The following is a 20,439-nucleotide window of genomic DNA, read 5'->3' on the forward strand; positions in this document are numbered from 1 at the left end:
TTAAAATATCGAATATAGACGCTGAAAATGAAAGTTATACATTAAATACTTAGATAGACGCGCGTGGAGATTTATTTGAGGTACAATTATCATACTTCTTTTTTTATTTTTTATGATGACATGATAATCGCTATTTAGTTTGATATACAGTATAGTATCTAAATTTTCAGATTTTAAACTCTGAATAATTTATTTCATAAATATTAAACGGTGACATAACATAATTGTCAGTCTTTATTAAAACAAATTAAAAAGAAGGCGTGATTTAACGGGATATCAAAACTTCCACACATTTAGATTTTAGCGCCGACAATGACTAATATAAAAGAAAAATATATCAGCAATGAGAAGTGCAGGTTAGCCCAGCTTGGCAGCTTCCCAAAATGGGACAATTTTGCCAATAAAATAATAATTATGCCCCTGCCGGAGGAATTCGCATCCTCTGAGATATCTCATATTCTGCGTGACTTTTTGGAAAATCTCAACCGTTGTAATACGTTCTGCGCGAATCTCTAAGCTCAAATAATACTGGCCAGTCTGGCCCCCTACGTCACCCCCGAATAGGCACCGGACTTGCATGGAATCGATCCCCTACAGTTCAAATCTGACGGTACGTACAGCCTATGGTAGGATCTAGATCTCTTCCAGTCAAATTATAACCGTTGATTTATTTTTGATCACGAGAATCTTTCCCGTTGGATTTTTCTAGACAGTGTGAAAGGGGATGCGGGAAAGGTTTGACCCCTGCGTGGCTGCGTGCTTCTCTTTCGTGTTGCAATTATCGGAAAAGACAGGATGGGATCAGACTGCGTGTTCTGATTATAATTGGTGAACGCGATAGACTGGAGTAGGACCCACATCAACTCTTTTTGTCTGTATGCTCAAGTGAAATACGACCACAGATCCTCTACATTACCTCACCGTTTGTGTTTACATCCAAACCGTCAAATTAAAATCTGGGCAGTATGGATAGACCTGATTTAAACTCAAAAAATGAGGTACTTTAAATGAATTGATTCCGCGAGGTATTGGCGGGTTTGAGGCTTGAAAATTAATGTCCCAACAATAATGATGATGTGGATCAATAAAGTGATATATATTTATATTATCTGTCAGGATTGGAGTTGCTATAAATGTGCAACGATCGCTTCGGAGTTCAGAGGTCCTGCCAAGGGTTGAAAATCGGTTATCTTTCATTTAAAAATCGGTTATCTTTCATTTAATGGATATTTAATATATGATTTATTTATTTTTCATTTTAAAAGTAGAACACATTTATATTTTTAAATATAGGAAATCATATTTAGTGCGTAAATGTATTTATTAGAGAAAAATTGAATTTTAAAATTAGATAATTTTTATAAAAAGTTGCATGCAGAAAGGGAGAAATTAAAAATATAATTTAAGACGCTAAAATTTCATTATGAGAATAACACACCATAATTTTTACTGAGTAATATAACAAATTATATAGTTTAAAAAAATCATAATATTTAGACACATCCAACGCATTTTATCGAGGGAAGAAAAACAATAATAAGAAAGCCCTTCGAGATATACAGGAGAGAAGTATATGGATTGAATAATTAGTAGTCGGCATGATGTAAAATATAAACTATTCCACCATACTTCAACTTTTCTCTTATAGTCAATAAAATGAAGTAGTTAAAAATTTAGAAGTCCAATCACTCTTATAAAATATAAATTATCCCATCAAGAACAATATAATGTCATGTGCAAAATCCTATCGTGCTTCAACTTTTCTCTTATAGTCAATACAATGTATGTTGTTTTTTTATTTTTCTGAACTCCGAAGAATTGAGGGTTTTCATTATTAGTATCAACAATAATACATCTTTGCTTTCTGAATTTTGAAAGACCTTGTTGTTGACTTGTTTAATTATAATCAAAGATTTAAATAACGTTTATCATGCCATAGCGGAACGGTTAAAAAAAATGCTATGTCCATTATGTACTGCTATAGTACACTATAACGCGCTATAGCACCAATAACACCATAGTTTTTATGGTCCAAAAATACTATATCGGCACTATAGCATCGCTATAACGTGCTATTTAGAACCGTAATAATAGCATATTATTACAATTCTTTTAAGAGAGTTGATATACTGATATGATTTTTTTTTTTCATAACTGTTGATATTATAATTGGACCTTCAAAAAGATGTGAACCAAAATTTGAGACTAAACCAGAAAATTTGTTCTGCAGTTTACAACAATTTCAATATCTTTAATATGTTTAGGATTTACCTAGACATGCTATGATTCACCTTTAGTTGCTTTACAATTTATTTTAAACATGTCATAATTCGCCTTTCCTATTTAATTTTTTCATTCACTTTTGGATATTTTAAGATTTACCTCTAACGTTTTAAAAATCACTAACATTTGAGGCAAGTAATTTCGAAAAAAATAATAATTTTACAACTAGCATATTATAAATTACCTAGCTACATGATAAGAAGTGCATCGAGATGCACAAGGAACCTTCAAACCGTATTAAATTTTATCACATGTCAAGACGAAAAATAAAGGACATCAAGGCATAAAATTTTAAGAATTGAGCACCTCCGTTGATGCATTGATATGATTAGAGATTTAATTAAGATAACTAACAATCAGCTTTAATATCCATTCTATCAAAATAATTAAGCCTGAATATATTAGGCTATATGACAAGAGTTCATTAATCAATAAGCAATTTTGCAATATAATTTAATATATATGTCTAAAATGTTAGCAACTGATATGCTAGTATCCAAGAATCCAAAACCTAATTTCAAAATAATATATCAATTAGGAGAATCAGTATTTAATTTAGTGACAAAAATAATATTTTCAGTGCGGGAGATTACATATTCAAAATTTAGATAGAGAATTCTTTATAAATATTAAATTAGTTGGATGACTTGACGAATGACTGATTTTTTTATTAATACTCTAAAAAATTAAGAAAATATCAAATCTACTCTCTGAATTTTTTTTTTAAAAAAATATCCTGACCGCCCAAACGTGGGGTGGTCAACTTTTTCTACCAAACCGCCCCGCATTGGGGCGGTCGGCTTTTTTTTTTTACCAAACCGCCCAGGGGCCGGGCGGTCAGCTACCGTATTTGTTTTTTTTTTTTATAAATCTTAATATTTTCATCTAAATAATTTATAGAGTTTTAGTTTTCTTGTTTATAGTGTATGCCAAAAAGATTGTTAGCATTGACAAACTTTCCTAAACCCTCTTATTTGATTGTCAAATACTCGATTTTTTTATTGGTCCTAATTTATTTTCATTAATTTAAAGAATATTATTTATCATTTAATGATCTTATTTAAGTAAACATGATTCTATTATTTATTATAGGTACACAAGTACATATAAATCCAAGAGAGAAGAGGATAACCCTTATTTTGATGATTTTTCTTCTTCTCTTGTTTTCTCGTTAAGTGACATTTAAAAAAAGAAGAAGTTAAAAACTAATATGTACCAGTAAAAAGAAAGCTCATAGGTGTGTTATTAAATATGAGCTTACATTTGCACTAAATCGATGTTATTTCTTATCGGACTTTATTATACTAATTGAATTTTTATTTATATTTTGAATTTAGAACCAATCTATTTTGATATCATTAATGTATAATGTTGAATAATTATTATTTTTATTAATTTATTTTTTTATGAAAACATGTTATTTTGTATGAGATTCATTTTTTTGTCCTCTTATAATATGTTCACGTTGCAAGGCACAAACACAATACTAGCTACATATAATGATGATAATACAAATTGATCGATCTACCCGTTGCAAATTACCGTAGCCTTATTCATAAGTAATTATTAGTTTACTAAATAGTGATGAGATCTATATAATGTGTTGATTATAAAACTAATATAGTAATAATTGTAATTGTAATAGTAATAATAATCATCATCATAATGACAGTCTTAATAATAATCATTTACTGCACACTGCAATATATAGTGTGTTGATTATAAAACTAATGCAGCTTTACACAACAGCTTGAATAATTTTGGTGAGATTCCACCCCGTTTTCTCAATGACTTGATAGTTATAAACAGTTGAAAGTTGGATTAAAAAATAAAGCAACTAACATGATACAAACTCGGATATATATTTTATTTGGTAAAATTAAGACCGAATGAAGAAATTCAAACATTGACAATATACAAAACGAATATAAGAAATAAATTATCCTTTTTCATCGTGACATATGTAATTATAACAGTTGAAATACATGAGCTATATATTTCCGATTTGTTTTATTAATACCCTAAGAAATAAAGAAAATATTAAATCTGCCCTTTTAATTTTTTTTTTGTTTTCTTGTTTATGGTGTATGTCAAAAGATAATTGGGTTGTCTTATTTTTTGGCATAAATCATAAATAAGAAAACTAAAACTCCACAAAATTATTTAGATGAAAATATTAAGATCTCTAAAAAAAAAAAAAAAAAGTTGATCGCCCCAATACGGGGCAGTTTGGTAGAAAAAGTTGACCGCTCCACGTTTGGATGGTTAGGGCATTTTATTTTTTTCTTCCAAGGATAAATTTGATATTTTCTTTTATTTTTAGGGTATTAATAAAAAATCAGGAGGAATGGCCACCAACTTTACTCGGAAAATGATATATCAATTTGTTAAAATATATAGTCCTATGCAAATCACATGTACTGCCAAATCTAGGAATCAATCAGAATTGTATTATTTGGGTAGAAATCTGACATCAATCCAAAGATGGATACAGAAAAGTCTTAAATGATCCAATCCAGATATTTCAAACAACTATTTTTTATGATTTAAACTAATCATTTTAAGAACAATTATGCCTATGTAAACCCCTCCTTCAGAAAAGGGTTAGGTGGCCCCCCTTGTAGCAAAGAGGAAATTGAGGTTATTTAACTAAAATTCGTCAAAGGTCTGACAAAACTCTAATAATTAATTTTCTCTTAATCATATTTCAACAAAAATGTTCTTAAGACTTCATCACCATCAAGGCTGGATCTAGACTTTCCGATTATGGAGATCATGCACGAATGATGATTAATCATATAAAATTTTCATTCTGCGAACGAGATCAATTTTATAATACACGTAACATCTAACTCTAAAATCATATAGAAAACCGTGTATAAGTACAAAATGTTTCGTCTTACTAGCTCCGACTCTGATCGTTATATCTGTTGCCACACTCTTGCTTGCTTAGTTTGCATATTTCTACTCAATTTACTTTTTTTATAGGAGTAAATTTAGATTAAAATATGAGTATGGATAAATTGCTACCGGTAGCACTTCAACCTAAGTGCTTACGGGGTCATAACTTCATATTTGATGTTCAAACAACAAATTCAAACCGTTAAATATTCAATCTATATTAAAATGTGCTTGGAGACCAAATTTTACATTTTTGGAAATTTTTTTACTATTTATTAAGATGGTTTGAAATCGCTGTTTTTTAATGGTGCAGAATTTTAATAAAAACACTGATTTTCAAACTATCTTAATAAATAGTAAAAAAATTCAAAAAAAAAATGTAAAATTTGGTCTCCAAGCACATTTTAATATAGATTGAACATCTAACGGTTTGGATTTGTTATTTAAACATAAAATACTAAGATATGACCCCGTAAGCACTTAGATCGAAGTGCTACCGGTAGCAATTTAGCCATACTCTTAAAATACATTATATAGATTTTTTTTTTTATAATTGGTAGTTAAAGTACATTTGATTAAAATAAACTGAAAAAATGCTAACATCTCGAAAATCATTAACAAGTGATAAGTTAGCTATGTAACTCTCTTTCAACTTTTAAGTTGCTTTCTGGATCCAACATTTTGCGCGTCTTAAATTCAATTCACTGAAGCGTAATCAAAAGTTAGCAGGAGGTTGCGATTTAAATTTGTCTTTAGACATTTTAGGGTTTGCTTTTGCGCTGATTTAAAATTCACTTAGGACTTGCACACTAAAATTTGACAAAACATGTGTCAAACATTAAAACATTATATATTATTTTGCTAAAATTGTCTAAATTCATTTAATCAATATTTTAATACAATTACACAAATAGTTTTTTTTTTCGGCCTACAACATTCGAAATGACTCATAAATTCAGAACACTTATAAAGCGCATGTCCAAGCATTTTTTTTAAATATAATCAAATTTAAATATTTCAATGAAACAAGCTGTTAGATTTGATTTTTATGAAAAACATGCAGAAATGCATTTATTCTATCATGCTTACTGCTTGTACAGAAAACTGCCTCCACCGATTCATAAGAGTAAACTGCCTCCACAGAATCGGTGGAGCTGTTTTTCATAAAAATCAAATCTAGTATACTTGTTTCGTTGAAATATTTAAATTTAATGCTATTTAAAAAAAAATCTATAAGTATATCGGACCATAGTTAAATTTACGTCATGTTCTCAAGTAAATTGTAGCATTAAACATTGAACCTTAAAATATTACTAAATTCAATCTCGATGAGTAATATTGAGTTTATTCATCACAAAACTTAATCTATGAGCATAGTTTATAGTTTAGTTCCATTTAGCATTTGAAGTATTTACAAGGCTTGTAAATAAAGAACTAAAAAATACATAGATAAAATCAGTCCCATTTATTTTGAGTTGCATGTTGTGAGAGTAAGTCCCCATACTTCAAAAATATGGTCATAGATATTAAGTTTTGGGATGAATAAACTCAATATTGCTCATCGAGATTGAATTTGGTAGTGAATAAGCTCAATAAAACATAAAATGTACACTTCTTCATTTGTTAATTGGGCAAATTGTGAAATATTTACAAGGCATTTGAGATGAACTAAATCCACACTTTTATAGCCCACAGGCCCATTTCCAAAAAAAACCCACACTTTAATTTGGGCTTTCATTTGACCATACCAATGCAGCTTGCTTCGATTCAACCGGCCCGTTACACACTCCCTTGAACGAACAGTCGGAACTCGGAAGAGTTGCCCATTCACTGCAAGCTGACTTCGCAGCAGCAAAGCGGAGCAAAACCAAAACCGCTGGGCGACACATCGACCGAGGCCATGGAGGTGGAAGCGACGCCACCGGAAACCAAATCCGAACCCGAAAAGAGGGTTCCCGTTCAGCCCCCACCGACAGAAACTTCGAAACCCGGTAACCCGTACTCTCTTCTGGAAGAGACTCGAACAGCGATGGAAGAGATCGCCGCACGCTTGCTCTCCGCAAAGAAAGAAGGTCGCCCAAAATCGGAGCTCCGCGAACTCAGTACCCAAATGTCTCTGCTCTTCATCTCCCTCCGCCAGGTCAGCTCCAAATCCTAAACCCTAAATCTTTCCTCTCTTCATATGCATACCTCCTTTATTACTGCGGAATTTCATGTATACCCTCAAAACCCTCGAAATTACGTATTCCCCCCTCTAAAATTCATAAATTTAAAATGAGCTTTCATAGAAAAGTCAATACATTGGGTAAATTTGGAGTTTTTGAAATTTAGAAGGGTAAATATGATATTATTGAATTTAGAAGGCGTAATTCCGTGGTTTTTGAGGGCTATACAAGAAATTCTCCTTTTTTTTAAATATTTATCTCACTATGTGCATTTCAAGGTGAACCGGGCTATATTGATGGAAGAGGATCAAGTGAAGGCCGAAACAGAGCGTGCCAAGGCACCAGTGGATTTTACCACTCTACAATTGCACAATCTATTGTATGAGAAAAACCATTACTCCAATGCCATCAAGGCTTGTCGTGACTTTACTTCCAAATACCCGGATATTGAGCTTGTGCCGGAGGAGGAATTTTTTGTGAAGGCGCCGGAAGGCATCAAAGGGAAGGCTCTAGCAACTGACCCTGCACATGATGTCATGCTCAAGCGGCTCAATTTCGAGCTCTACCAGGTTTGTCTTAATTATTATTAGTCAGTGTTAGGGTTTCTTTGTCACTAAGTATGTTCTACTGTAATTGTAAATAAAAAATAACATCTCTCATACTGACAAGTAACAGCAAATTTTGAGGTGTTTGCAAATAAAGCGCTATTGTTATGTTGCTGTGGCCGGAGAGATGTAGTGTCAGAAAAATTGACCCATGACTAGAGTGAGTTAACTATGAAACAGTTTGTTTGAGTTAAAAGGCAAAAGCAAAATACAGTGGTATCAAGTAAAGTTTTACAAAGTTTACCTTAGTCTAGTTCAGGTGTTAATTGCAACTGCTTCCCAGAAGTAATGTGCATAGACCATAGATATAAATATGAGAATTGGTAGGTGTTATTTTACAATAAAATCATTCTTCCTAGTTTGCACAGACGAACAAAGAACCTAGTTCAATCTGATCTAAATGTATTTGGTTTTTAGAGGAAGGAACTGTGCAAAACGCATGAGAGGCTGGAGCATCAAAAGAAAGTTCTATTAGAGAAGATATCAGAAAGGAAGAGGTTTCTTTCAAGCCTTCCTTCACAACTGAAATCTCTCAAGAAAGCGTCGTTACCTGTGCAACAACAGTTCGGCATTTTACACTCCAAGAGAGCGAAGCAAAACCAAATGGCTGAGCTTTTACCGTCGCCTCTTTACATAGCATACTCTCAATTAATGGCTCAGAAAGAAGCATTTGATGAGAGGATCGAAGTGGAGATTGTAGGAAGCGTGAAAGATGCACAAGCTTTCATGCATGAGCAAGCTAATAGAGAACATGGTATCATTGCTTCTGTTTTTTTTACTAGCTTTTCATGCATTTTGCACATCATACTCTTTATATAGTTTTTTGTTTTGTTTGGGGAAATTTCATGTACACCCCTCAAAAACATTGAAATTACATATTTTCCCCTCTAAAATTCATAATATCAAATTTACCCTTCTAAATTTAAAAAACTCGCAAATTTACCCATTTTATTTTCTTTTCTAATTAAAACTCATTTTAAATTTATAAAATATAAATACCCATTTTTCCCTTTATTAAATAATAAAAAAATATGTAGCATGTTAAAGAAAAATGTCAGTCTTCTAATTGGTCAGCTTTCGAGGGCAAATGTGTCATTTCTCTACTTCTGACTCGTACACTGACATTTAGGTATATACCTGTGTATGCGGCAGCATTAGGGAAATGACACATTTGCCCTCGGAAACCGACCAATTACAAGATGACATTTTACTGAAACATGCTATATATTTTTTAAGGGGTATGCATGAAATTCCCCCTTTTTTGTTTCTTCTGGGTTTATGATAAAGAATGGGTAATTTTAGGTCAAATAGCAAATGCAGAGGATAACAAATTGGAGGAAGATGTGATGGAGGAAGATGAAGATACGCAGAGAAGACGAGCAAGGCCTAAAAAGGAATTTTCAAAGGAGGGTACTTCTGACAAAGAAGGGATTAATCGTCTCCACCCATTAAAAATCATGCTCAGTGTTTTTGATGAAAATGAAGAGAAAAAACCTGTTAAACTGCTCGTGCTTCGGTTTGAATACTTGGTCAAACTAAATGTAGTTTGTGTTGGAGTCGAAGATGGTGACTCTTCAGATAGAGATATTTTGTGTAATCTGTTTCCTGATGATACTGGCTCAGATCTTCCTCATCAGGTTTTTAACTCTTTAATATGTATATTAATTTTGAGTGAAGCTATGGTACTATGCATAGCATGGATTGGTCTGTATGATTGATCAATATATCCGTTTTCAAAGTCCAAACAGTCAATCTGAACCATTGAACATGGTCTCCAAAAGAAAATGTACTTGTAGATCAAATTTTACATTTTTTTTACTATATTTTTAAATAGGTAGAAAATCACTTGATCTAGAAATTCTAGACCATTCAAAAGTACTGATTTTCTACCTATCTAAAAAAATAGTTAAAAAAAGTAAAAAAAAATGTAAAATATCTGTCTACTAGTACATTTTCATATGGCGATCATATTGAACGGTTCAGATCGACTATTTAAATTTTGAAAACAAAGATATTGATCCATAGTATGGACCAATCTGTGTTATGCATAGTACCATGACCTCACTATTTTTCTTTGTATGTGATTACATTTGATTAACATACTGGCAATTAGTTTATGCACCCCTGATTTAGGCTGATATTCAGATCAACATAAATCAGACAAATTAAGTTTAGTTACATTTGGTATAAGTGAACTGAACTTTAGTACTAGTAAATGGTCATTTTTAGGTTGGCACTGCGAAATGCAATCCTACCATAATAAATTCATATTGAAAAATGACCAATTATCTGTTAAAAATTTGTGATGAGTATCATTTCATTCTTGACTCAGACTGCTAAGCTTTGTGCGAGCCTTATTTAGGCTGATATTTGGATCAACATAAATCAGACAAATTAAGTTTAGTTACATTCGGTATAAGTGAACTGAGCTTTAGTACTAGTAAATGCTCATTTTTAGGTTGGCACTGCCGAAATGCAATCCTACCATAATAAATTCATATCGAAAAATGACCAATTATCTGTTAAAAATTTGTGATGTGTATCATTTCATTCTTGACTCAGACTGCTAAGCTTTGTGCGAGTGACTCTTTGACATTTGGGGACATGGGTTCACGCCCTTACAAGTGGGCCCAGCATCTGTCTGGTATTGATTTCCTGCCAGAGCTACCTCCGTCTAGGGAGGTCACTTCTCATGAAATAATGAAGAATGGTGATTTGTCAGCAGGTGTCACTATGTATCGTTGCCAGAATCGGGTCCAAACCATTTTGCAAAAGATCCGCTCCAGAAAACAGGCTCAAATGGCTCTTTTGTGAGTCACTTGTTGTAAAACTTTTAATTTTGAAATGTTCGCTCTGTGTTTTAGTTAATGAAATGCTTCTTTATCAGATTTTGCTTTGTTAAGTACAATTGCATATCTTGTCATGTTGTCAATTAGTGTATGATGGGATTTAAATATAAGGTTGGTTTTGAAATTTATGAAGGCCTTTGGAAAAAACACCATGCTATGATGGAAAGTCTAATCTATAATGGATATGCACTGCATGAAAAGATTAGTATATTTCCATATGTGTATATCAGTTTGGCTGTATTATTAAAAGCTGATTTCAGAAGCTGCACTGTGATTTTGTATGACATAAATTTATTTAATATAATGAAGAATTGCAGGGTGTTTCTTGTAAAAATGTCAAGTCTTTTAATGAAATTTACAGGAAGCAGTTGAGTTCTTTATCAAAATTCGAGTGGCCTCCCTTAAACTATGACAAGGCTCCCTGGGCTGGGTACACTCCGTCATGCAAAATTGACAGCTGGACTCTAATGGGCACTACTGAGTCATCTTTTTTGGCTGCACCTACTATGGGAGAAATTTCAGGTGATCTTGACCGAAGATCAGTCACACATTGGGAGGATGTAGAGAACAACAGAGAGGATGGCGAACTCCCTGTAGTCGCGCACGTAGCAGGTGCCGCAAACCAATACAACAAAGAAAAGACCCCGACCCCACCACCTGACGGGCCAGAAACTGACCGAATTGATTTCGCAAGAAGCTTGTCTCTTCTTTCCAAGAGTGCTCCGCGATCTAAGAAGGATAGTTTGGTAAATTTGGCGAGAAATGTTGACGATGAGATGATGGTTGATAGTGAGAGTGAAGCTGAGGAGTTAGCAGGTTTTGAGATAGAATCTGAAGATGTCAATATAAATTTAGAGAAACCATGGCAAAATCATGCTTTGAGAGAGTTTAAGTTGGTTTTGCGTAAAAGGTGCGGCAAGGATGAAATTGTGAAGTTGGAAGCTAAGGTATTATCTCATATATATATATTTTCTGTTTGATTTATGATTTATTTAGAATGGAATATGCTTTGACAATCTTGATATTCATGATAATGAAATTTAATTTGAAACCAACTTTTTTAATGGGGCTATATTATCTGGATATTAAGTATGCATATGAAAAATAATGACAGCTGGTGCCTGTTGTGCCATTCATTGAAAAATTATTCTCTAACAACCTGGATTAGGTTTATCATTAGCCGATCTATATGTCTAACGGTATATCTCTGAACTTTACATGGAAGTTTTTTGACTGAAATATGAGTGTTATCTGAGATTGTCAAATTGTTCCTTTGTTAAGGTATCCTATCTTTACCTAAATTTTTGTTAACATTTCACCCAGTTCTAACTTCCATTATGAAAGTTTTGAACTAACTGTTTTTGCACCTAAATGCACCCATTTACAGGGACCATAATTTGAGCTCTTAAAAGTATGGATTATCTGGTGACTTACTATTTGTTATGTTTTCTGTATTCCTGGAGAAATTTGGATGCTAAACATCTGGTCTTATTTTTGGCAGGTCAAGATATGCATGGAGTATCCCCTTAGGCCACCACTTTTCAACCTAAGTATTTTTCCAGAAGCTTTTCATGATTCGAGATGGCAAAACGAACTTCGTGCTATGGAAGCAGAGGTTTGCTTATTCATTTTTGCAACGTACTTTTCCATATCGTAGTAATTTCACACAGCATACCATAATGTCCATTTTGATTCCAATTCAGGTCAATCTGCACATACTAGGGATTATACCAGGGTCCTGTGAGAATTATGTATTGGCGAATCAAATAAGGTGTCTTGCCATGCTATTCGATTTGAATTTTGGTGGGTCAGATGAGAGAAAAAAAATAGCTTCAATAGTTGACTTGCGAATCGGTGAGCCCACTAGATCTGTCAGAGGAAGGGACCGGAGGATGGCTATCTATTGGAAAAGCACTTGATATACAATGGTTCATTTAGGATGTTTTATTTGTATTCTTTTTATATGCTCTTGTAATTTTGATATTGAGGTGGGTGTGTATGGGTTAAGGGGATTACTTTGTTATCAATTTTGTTCGTTATATGGTAGTAGGATTAATGTCTAAATCATATTGTTGATTCGGATCGCAAGCGTAGCAATGATGGAGACGGCCTTCGTCCTTTGGTCTCTGCATAGAGAGGTATGTTCATTTCATTTCTTGTAAGAAGTAACTAAAAAGAAATGAATGGTATGACTTAAGGGATCCTTTATTTTTTAAATAATAATAATAATATAATCCAAGCCCAATTGTTCTGAAATTATTGACACCCACCTGAATGACATTTATTGAAAGACGGCAAGCACACTAACACAATTGACAACAATGGTGCAATATGCAAATTTAAACCTGTACCCCTAAAACTTGCATCTATCTAACTTTTTTACCAGCTGGTTCATTGAAATTTCCAAGTCTGGTGGCATTGTTGTAATCCTGAGGACCGTGAGGGGTCAAGCCGGGGAGAACTAGTGCAAATATCCTCGCCAATCTTAGCAACCATCCCTCTCGGTAATCAGGACCGTTGATGTATCCGATAACAAAGCTTCGAATGAACTCCAACATTGCTGTGAAGTACTTTGCTACCAGGGTCCAGGGAGAAAAGTAGTTCTTATTTGGTTCCTCGCTGAGTACCTGTTCATAAAGTACAAATTAATGGAGTGTCAATCTTAAAATTAAACTCTTGAAAATTTAGATAGGACGAGAGAGAGAGAGAGAGAGAGAGAGAGAGAGAGATGGTAACCTTTCCTTCATAGAACACATTGTAGTAGAGACAATCACCAAAGTGCTTGAACAGGAGAGCATTGTTATCATAAGGCACTCTTGGAACTATATCATTGCTATAAACATACCGAAAGTATGTCCTTTCAGTGTGCAAAGCATGCTTCACAAATGCCCCAAATTCGTTATCCCCAACACGCGGCTGCCCAAAAGTATACACACCTTCTAGTCTTTTCAACAAGTCCACCTCTTCATTCACAGCTAAAATACTTGGAAATAAGATTGCCAATGCACCCCCTAAACTATGGCCAGTCACCAAAAACTTGGCATTTTTGTTTTTCTCTAACACTTGCCTCAGCTTATCTCGTATTACATAGTAAGCAATGGGTTTTCCTTCTTGTTGTTGAATGTTTGTGGGCCACCCCATGTTCATTTGCATCCCTAGGGCCTTCAGGAAGCCGCCGTGGATTTTGCCTATACCCGGTATCTCGTACCATGAGAAGTCGAAGTCGGTGCACCATTGGAGTGCGTTGAAGGGCTTTGTACCACAGAAAGCAACCACCACAAGCTCAGCATCTACTGGTTTATCGCAGAATAGGAACGCTTGAGTAGTAAAGTCCCCTTCAAATTCTAAATCCAAAGTACATAACATATATTATCAAAGCTGTAGCAAAATCACATATAATTACACCTTCCCTGCCATGTAATTATGTTACATAATCTACTTTCTAGACTAGTTACATGTTTGATTCACCATACTGGTGTACCATTTCAGGGAAGTTTTTTTTTTGTATTCTATTGTGTTCTTTGTCAAAACTTATAAAAGTATATTTGGACGCTTTATCTACATTATTTTTGTATGAAATCATAACTAGTACTTTTGAGAAAAGAGTACCATTCCAACAATTGTAGTACTCCAGGAATTCCATCTAGAATAAAAGAACAAAAACAGTGAGTTTCTCAGTACTGTTTTTGAAAAACTGGGTAATATATCATCGCAAAATTTCTTCGGTAAAAAAACAAACCTTCCAATGATTTCTGACTGTGTACTTGATAGATTCCTCATTTTCATACGCATATTTTGCAGCCATTATAGAGAGTGCAGCATGGTATTTGTGGTCACCAGGTTTTACGTTTTTATCCAAATCAATTCGTGTATCTAGGAGCCCAATCATGGATTTGTAATTGGCTGAATTCTCATCTGGAACATTTAAATTTCCTGAAACAATTCAATTTTCTTTCATTAAACACTGCATTATTATTTTCTGCTATGTTATAAAAAACTCGAAAAGTAATCATGTTAATTCTAAAGGTTAACTAGAAAAGTAACATGCAATTTGAATTTTTTTTTGTTGATTTATATATTAGTGCATATTCATTGCCTCCTGCACATAAGATAGCATTAATTATCATCATATTATGAAATTTGCAAAGCAAATGTCAAATTAACTATTATAAATTTCTAAATTAACTATTCTTAAAGTAGAAAGTTAAAGAAAAAATTATAAATTATGTCGAGAAAATTAAGGGACTAATACACATAATGCAGTTGAAAAGCCGTTGATTAAAGTATATAAGTATATATCCATGCTCCTTTGGCACGTTTAATAAAATAATTGCAATTTGCACTCAACACAAAATTATATTTGTTGAATAATTCGACCGGTAGAGAAATTAATTAAGAATAATTATATGAAATCCTCCACTCCCATCCTCCCATCACTCCCCATCTCTTAAATAGATTTTAACTACCATAAACTAACTTACTAAAGTTTAATTAAATTTATTCAAAACAATGTGGTCTCCCAAGTTTAATTATATTCATAGGTATAAATACTTGGAAGATAATAAATTAATACTTGCAAACTAAGATGCTAATACTTGTATGTCTAACTTGATATGATTATATGGGGGGGACCACTCAAACTACATGAGGAGAAAAATCATACACGTTTTTAGAGGTGGAGTTTTTTTTTTCAATGTTGTCAACATTTCTCACGATCTATGATGAATTTTGCGAATCTAAAACCACAAACGTATTCTACGCAATTTTATCTTTCAAATGAGATTCATGATGACATACTTTCGGGCTCATCGTCACAGAAGTATTTATACCTCATCGTGCAAGTATTTATACCTATACTTGTAAGTATTTATCCCCAATCGTGGACTTCGCATCTCTGCATCAACCTTTCCCAATCGTCCTTGCGTCAACCTTTCTCTAACAAAAATAGTTGACCACATAGGTATAAATACTTCAGTGCATAGATATAAATACTTGTAATACTTGATATTAATACTTTTAAATGTCAGCAGTGCCATATGTGGAAAATACTAGGTATAAATACTTACGTGACAACAAGTTTGAAAGTATGTCACTATGGATCTCATTTGAAAGATAAAATTGCGTAAGAGACGTTCGTGGTTTTAGATTTGCAAAATTCCTTATAGATCGTGAGAAATGTGGACGAGATTGAACAAATAAAATTGAAAGGATAATGGAGGATGAGAGTGGGGAGACAATTATCAGGATCCATTAATTAATACTTTGGTAGCCTGTTAGTTGTAATGATTTATCAAATCAATAAAAAACGTGACTGCTTCTCAAGAAATTACTAAGCAATTTTAATATGAGATATATATGTAATATTTTCCGAGAACCAATATCAAACACGATTATAAATAAGATCAACAGTTGATTGGACTGATTAAAAGAAAATTTTATACAAAAAACTAGGAATATGTCAAAAGCTTGTATGCTTAAGTTGTAAAAAACCTACATGTCATACTTAATAGAAAACAAAGAAAAAGAAGCTTAGAAGCATCGTTTTGAAGAATGTCAACACAAAAAATAAAGAAAGAATAAAACACCTTAGAAGCATCATTGACAACAATTTAAAATAAGTAAAATTATCAAAATATGGCTCTGTGTAGCCCGATCATGATGTTACAAAAATTTCAGATCAGAAAAAAATTACAATGTTTTCTAATGTGATCTACCGATGAGGAGAATTACATGATATATAGTGGAATAATACATAGAAACTAATTAATACTCAATCCATATGTATTCTAAAGGCATCTATAACAAGTTAAGAAATGATGTCTACAGTTCATTTGCTATGATTTTAGACTAATATGATGAGATAACAAAATACTTCCAGACTACAAATTTGTTCCTTTTGCAAGATTTTGATGGTAGGTAACAATAGATTTTCTAGTACTCATTATAACGTCATTATATATTATGCTTATTTGGAAATATATTATGAACATTTGGTACTATAATGTTAGTATTAGTCATGCTCTATGCAATTTTTTTGTAGTTATATTCTATCATTGTTAAATATAAGCAATTCTCTATCATATTTATCCAAAGGAAAAGTCAGATATAAACAAGAAGACTTTAATTATCTTACCACTGAGAAAGTTTCTAATGAGCACAAAAATACTATCTCCATTGGCATAATAGAGGTTCATCCATTTCTCAACCGCCCACCCGAACGTAGCCATCGGCTTCCTCAATTTGAGAAGAATCATTTGCAGAAAAAGGGAAACAAAAAGAATCCATCGACGCCTCAGCTGGTTTATATTATGAGTTTTCTCAGGACAGTGCACTGCACTATTTTTGTCGATATCACCAGTGTATAAGAGATCAATGAGACCAAGCAGAGTGACTTTATCTGGTTTTAAGATCAAGTAATCTGTGAAGTAGCCATTATGAAAACTATCCATGGTTTTGGTTTTAGATGAGAATTGCTATTTAGTTTTGTTGTTGTTCCATTGGGATTAAGGAAGAGCCTATATATATATCAGGATTAGACAACTCATTACTTAAGAACATGTAATTAAATATTATCAAGAATAATTTGACCTGCTCTTGATTGAATGTTTATTTGAGGGGATGATTGTTGACCTTCAATACTAAATTTTATAAGGTTATGAAATCTGAGGGGATGATTGTTGACCTTCAATACTTAATTTTATAAGGTCATAAAATTTGAACAAATTGGTAATTATTGATTAATGATATTGTCATCTTGATTTCTTGTGGCCTTCACCCATTTATATATGAAGAGACCAGTTTTGAGAGACGTAAATATTAGTGTTGAGTTTATGTTTGGATTTGACAATTTTAGGTGATATATGCTTTTGGATGGCTGGACGTCGGAATTTATATATGGAAGGAAAAAAATTAATAAGATCGAGTAATGTCATTACTCAGATCATATTTATTTCGGGTACATTAGTTCTCTTCTTTTACTTCTTTCTTTTGTAATAGTTTGTTAACCTTTAATTTACTCATCTAATGAACTTGTCAGGCATTGATTATCGTCAATTAACCTTTAAAAAAATCTTTCAGCCTAATTTCTTAATTAAGTTAATAATGGATTTATTAGTTAATATATTTTGAGTTGTTGATTTTGGTGTTCCGCATATTGCTTCATCAGAATAAATGTTTGTCCTTATTAAAGGTTAATTATACTAAGAGGAGGGTTCTAATATACACCTCATGCTTTTCATACCTCATTATGTCTCACATTTTATATCTTTATTTCAAAGTTCAAACTGTGTCGATTCGAACTGCTCAACATGATATCTATACTAAAAAAAAAAAAAAAAATGCTTGGAGACCAAAATTTATAATTTTTTTGGAATTTTTTTAAATAGTACAAAATTACTGTTTTTAAACGTTCCAAAAAAACAGTAATTTTGTACCTATCTTAAAAAATAGTAAATTTTTTTTTTCCAAAAATCATATAATTTTCTTTCCAAGCATATTTTAGTATGGGTATTATATTGAGCAATTCGGATTAAAAGTTTAGATTTTAAAAACGAAGATATTAAATATGAGGCATGATGAAGTATGAAAGACACATGGTATTGAACCTCCTCTTATACTAAAACAACTATATAAAACTTATCTATTGGAGTCTAGCTTGGCAATGAACGAGAATTAGTTTGGCCATTTTTATTAATACCCTAAAAAAATATTTTACAAAACTGTCCCCAACTTCAGTTTTTTCTAAAACTGCCCCAACCGCCAGGCCCACGGGGGGCCCACAATCCTAGCAGACAGCCTAGGGCAGGGAGGGTCCTCTATTTTTTTTTTAGAGATCGTAATATTTTCATTTAAATAATTTTGTGAATTTTTAGTTTTTTTTGTTTAGGGTGTATGCCAAAAAATAAGACATTTGATATATTTATGAGTGAAATGTCGCAACTCTTTATAACTTTTTGATTTGTCAGTTAGATATCACAAGTCTAAAGATAACACTAATTAAGGACTTGGCCTTGATTCAAAATTTTTTAAGCTCTGACAGCTTGTTGATATTTCAAATTTTTTGATTAAATGGTATCTTGGAGCTTTGATATTCTTTTCTTTATTTCTGGTACTAAAACAGTAGTTTAGAGCTACTAAAATATGTTTAAACCTCAAATTAGATCTTTGTCCATGTACAAAGCACTCTAGACTGACCTCTAGTATGGTACCAAGTCCAAACTCAGCAGCCAAGTCCTTAATTACACAAATTTGATCTCTGCTGGTAAATCAGCAAGTTTGGATTGATACAGGGACCAAACTGCAAAAGTGATTACACCAGCATGTAGAACATTCAAAAATACACAAAATTAATACAAATTTCAATTTATTTGGATTCTTCTATAATTAGTTATGAATTTTCAAAGTTCAGCTTTTGAAAAAACATTAAACAACCATAACTTTGGCTAGGAAAGTCGAATTTGCTCGTATGAACACTTTTAAGAAGGGGGGGGGGGGGGGACGAGACAGATCCGGATTTTGCCCTGGGATAAACCTCTAGACATTTGAAACACCAGCATTGTAAAAAACATCGTTTAGTGCCTCAAAAATTTAGTTTAAGTTTTCTATCAAGGGTAGACATGCAACAATTGGTATTTGTTTAGTAAAAAACCTAAGAGATTATTCAAGAATTATCCATATAATTATTTTAAAATGCATTTACTATTTATTGTGTGTGTTTGCTTATTCAAGCAAATAGTATATGTTAACAATAATCAAATAATCCAATTATTCTCTCTCTTGCTCTTCAATTATTCTCTAAAAAAAAAAGAAGTTGACATTATTGAGGCAATATAACTATATCTCCTTGTGTATATTTGAATAAAATAAATTATTAAGAATCAATGCCAAGTCCTTAATTAGTGTTATCTTTAAACTTGTGATATCAAACTGACAAATAAAATCAAAGTTATAAAAAGTTATGACATCACTTCATAAATATATCAAATGTCTTATTTTTTGGCATACACCATAAACAAGAAAACTAAAACTTCACAAAATTATTTAAATGAAAATATTAAGATCTTAAAAAAATAAATAAAAATAAAGGACCGCCCGGCCCCCAGGCGGTTCGGTCCCTAGTGGACCGCCCCTGCCTCGGGTGGTCAGCTAGGATTATGGGCCGCCTGTGGGCTTGGCGGTTGAGGCAGTTTTTAAAAAAAAAAAAACTGAAGTTGGGGCAGTTTTGTAAAAAGTTTTTTTTAGGGTATTAATAAAAATGGCCGGAATTAGTCAAGCAGGGTATATTATTTTTTATTATGAGCGCATGTGTATTTGTGTTCATTGACTAATTAAATAATTTAATAATATCGATAATTAATGGTGTAAGACAATGCATATTATTTGTTATTATATTGCACCCAAAACTGAGTAAATAAGAAAAGAAGTTAATATCATTTTTTTTTTTGAAAGAATAATTGTTTAATGTCATAATTCTAGGTAGTATCGAATAAGAGGTTAATTTGTGAGAAAAGATATGTTCATGAATTTCTTTTATATCTTTCTTTTCATAAATAAAAATAAAAATGTTAATAATATCCCAGATTTAGTATGTATATGATAAATAGATGTGTCCATATTATCATATAGTGAATCTTAATT

The 20,439-nt window shown here is 32.5% G+C and overlaps 2 protein-coding genes across 2 annotated transcripts; one reads left to right on the plus strand and one right to left on the minus strand.

Annotated features, from left to right (window-relative positions):
• Positions 1-7,020: 7,020 nt before the first annotated feature.
• THO5 (THO complex, subunit 5) lies at positions 7,021-12,917 on the plus strand. Its single transcript, XM_078301264.1, has 8 exons — positions 7,021-7,324; positions 7,628-7,918; positions 8,372-8,708; positions 9,257-9,591; positions 10,517-10,764; positions 11,165-11,750; positions 12,305-12,418; positions 12,507-12,917. The coding sequence occupies exons 1-8, from the start codon at positions 7,085-7,087 to the stop codon at positions 12,720-12,722; spliced, it is 2,367 nt and encodes a 788-aa protein (XP_078157390.1). The 5' UTR covers positions 7,021-7,084; the 3' UTR covers positions 12,723-12,917.
• Positions 12,918-13,169: 252 nt separating this feature from the next.
• Positions 13,170-17,277, minus strand: LOC144553240 (triacylglycerol lipase OBL1-like). The gene is made up of 5 exons (XM_078301338.1): positions 16,937-17,277; positions 14,543-14,736; positions 14,413-14,446; positions 13,540-14,147; positions 13,170-13,430 (listed from the first exon to the last, which is right to left on the minus strand). The coding sequence occupies exons 1-5, from the start codon at positions 17,250-17,252 to the stop codon at positions 13,170-13,172; spliced, it is 1,413 nt and encodes a 470-aa protein (XP_078157464.1). The 5' UTR covers positions 17,253-17,277.
• Positions 17,278-20,439: the final 3,162 nt, after the last annotated feature.

Source organism: Carex rostrata, chromosome 4, assembly GCF_964058835.1.
Source record: "Carex rostrata chromosome 4, lpCarRost1.2, whole genome shotgun sequence".
Taxonomy (NCBI): Eukaryota; Viridiplantae; Streptophyta; class Magnoliopsida; order Poales; family Cyperaceae; genus Carex; species Carex rostrata.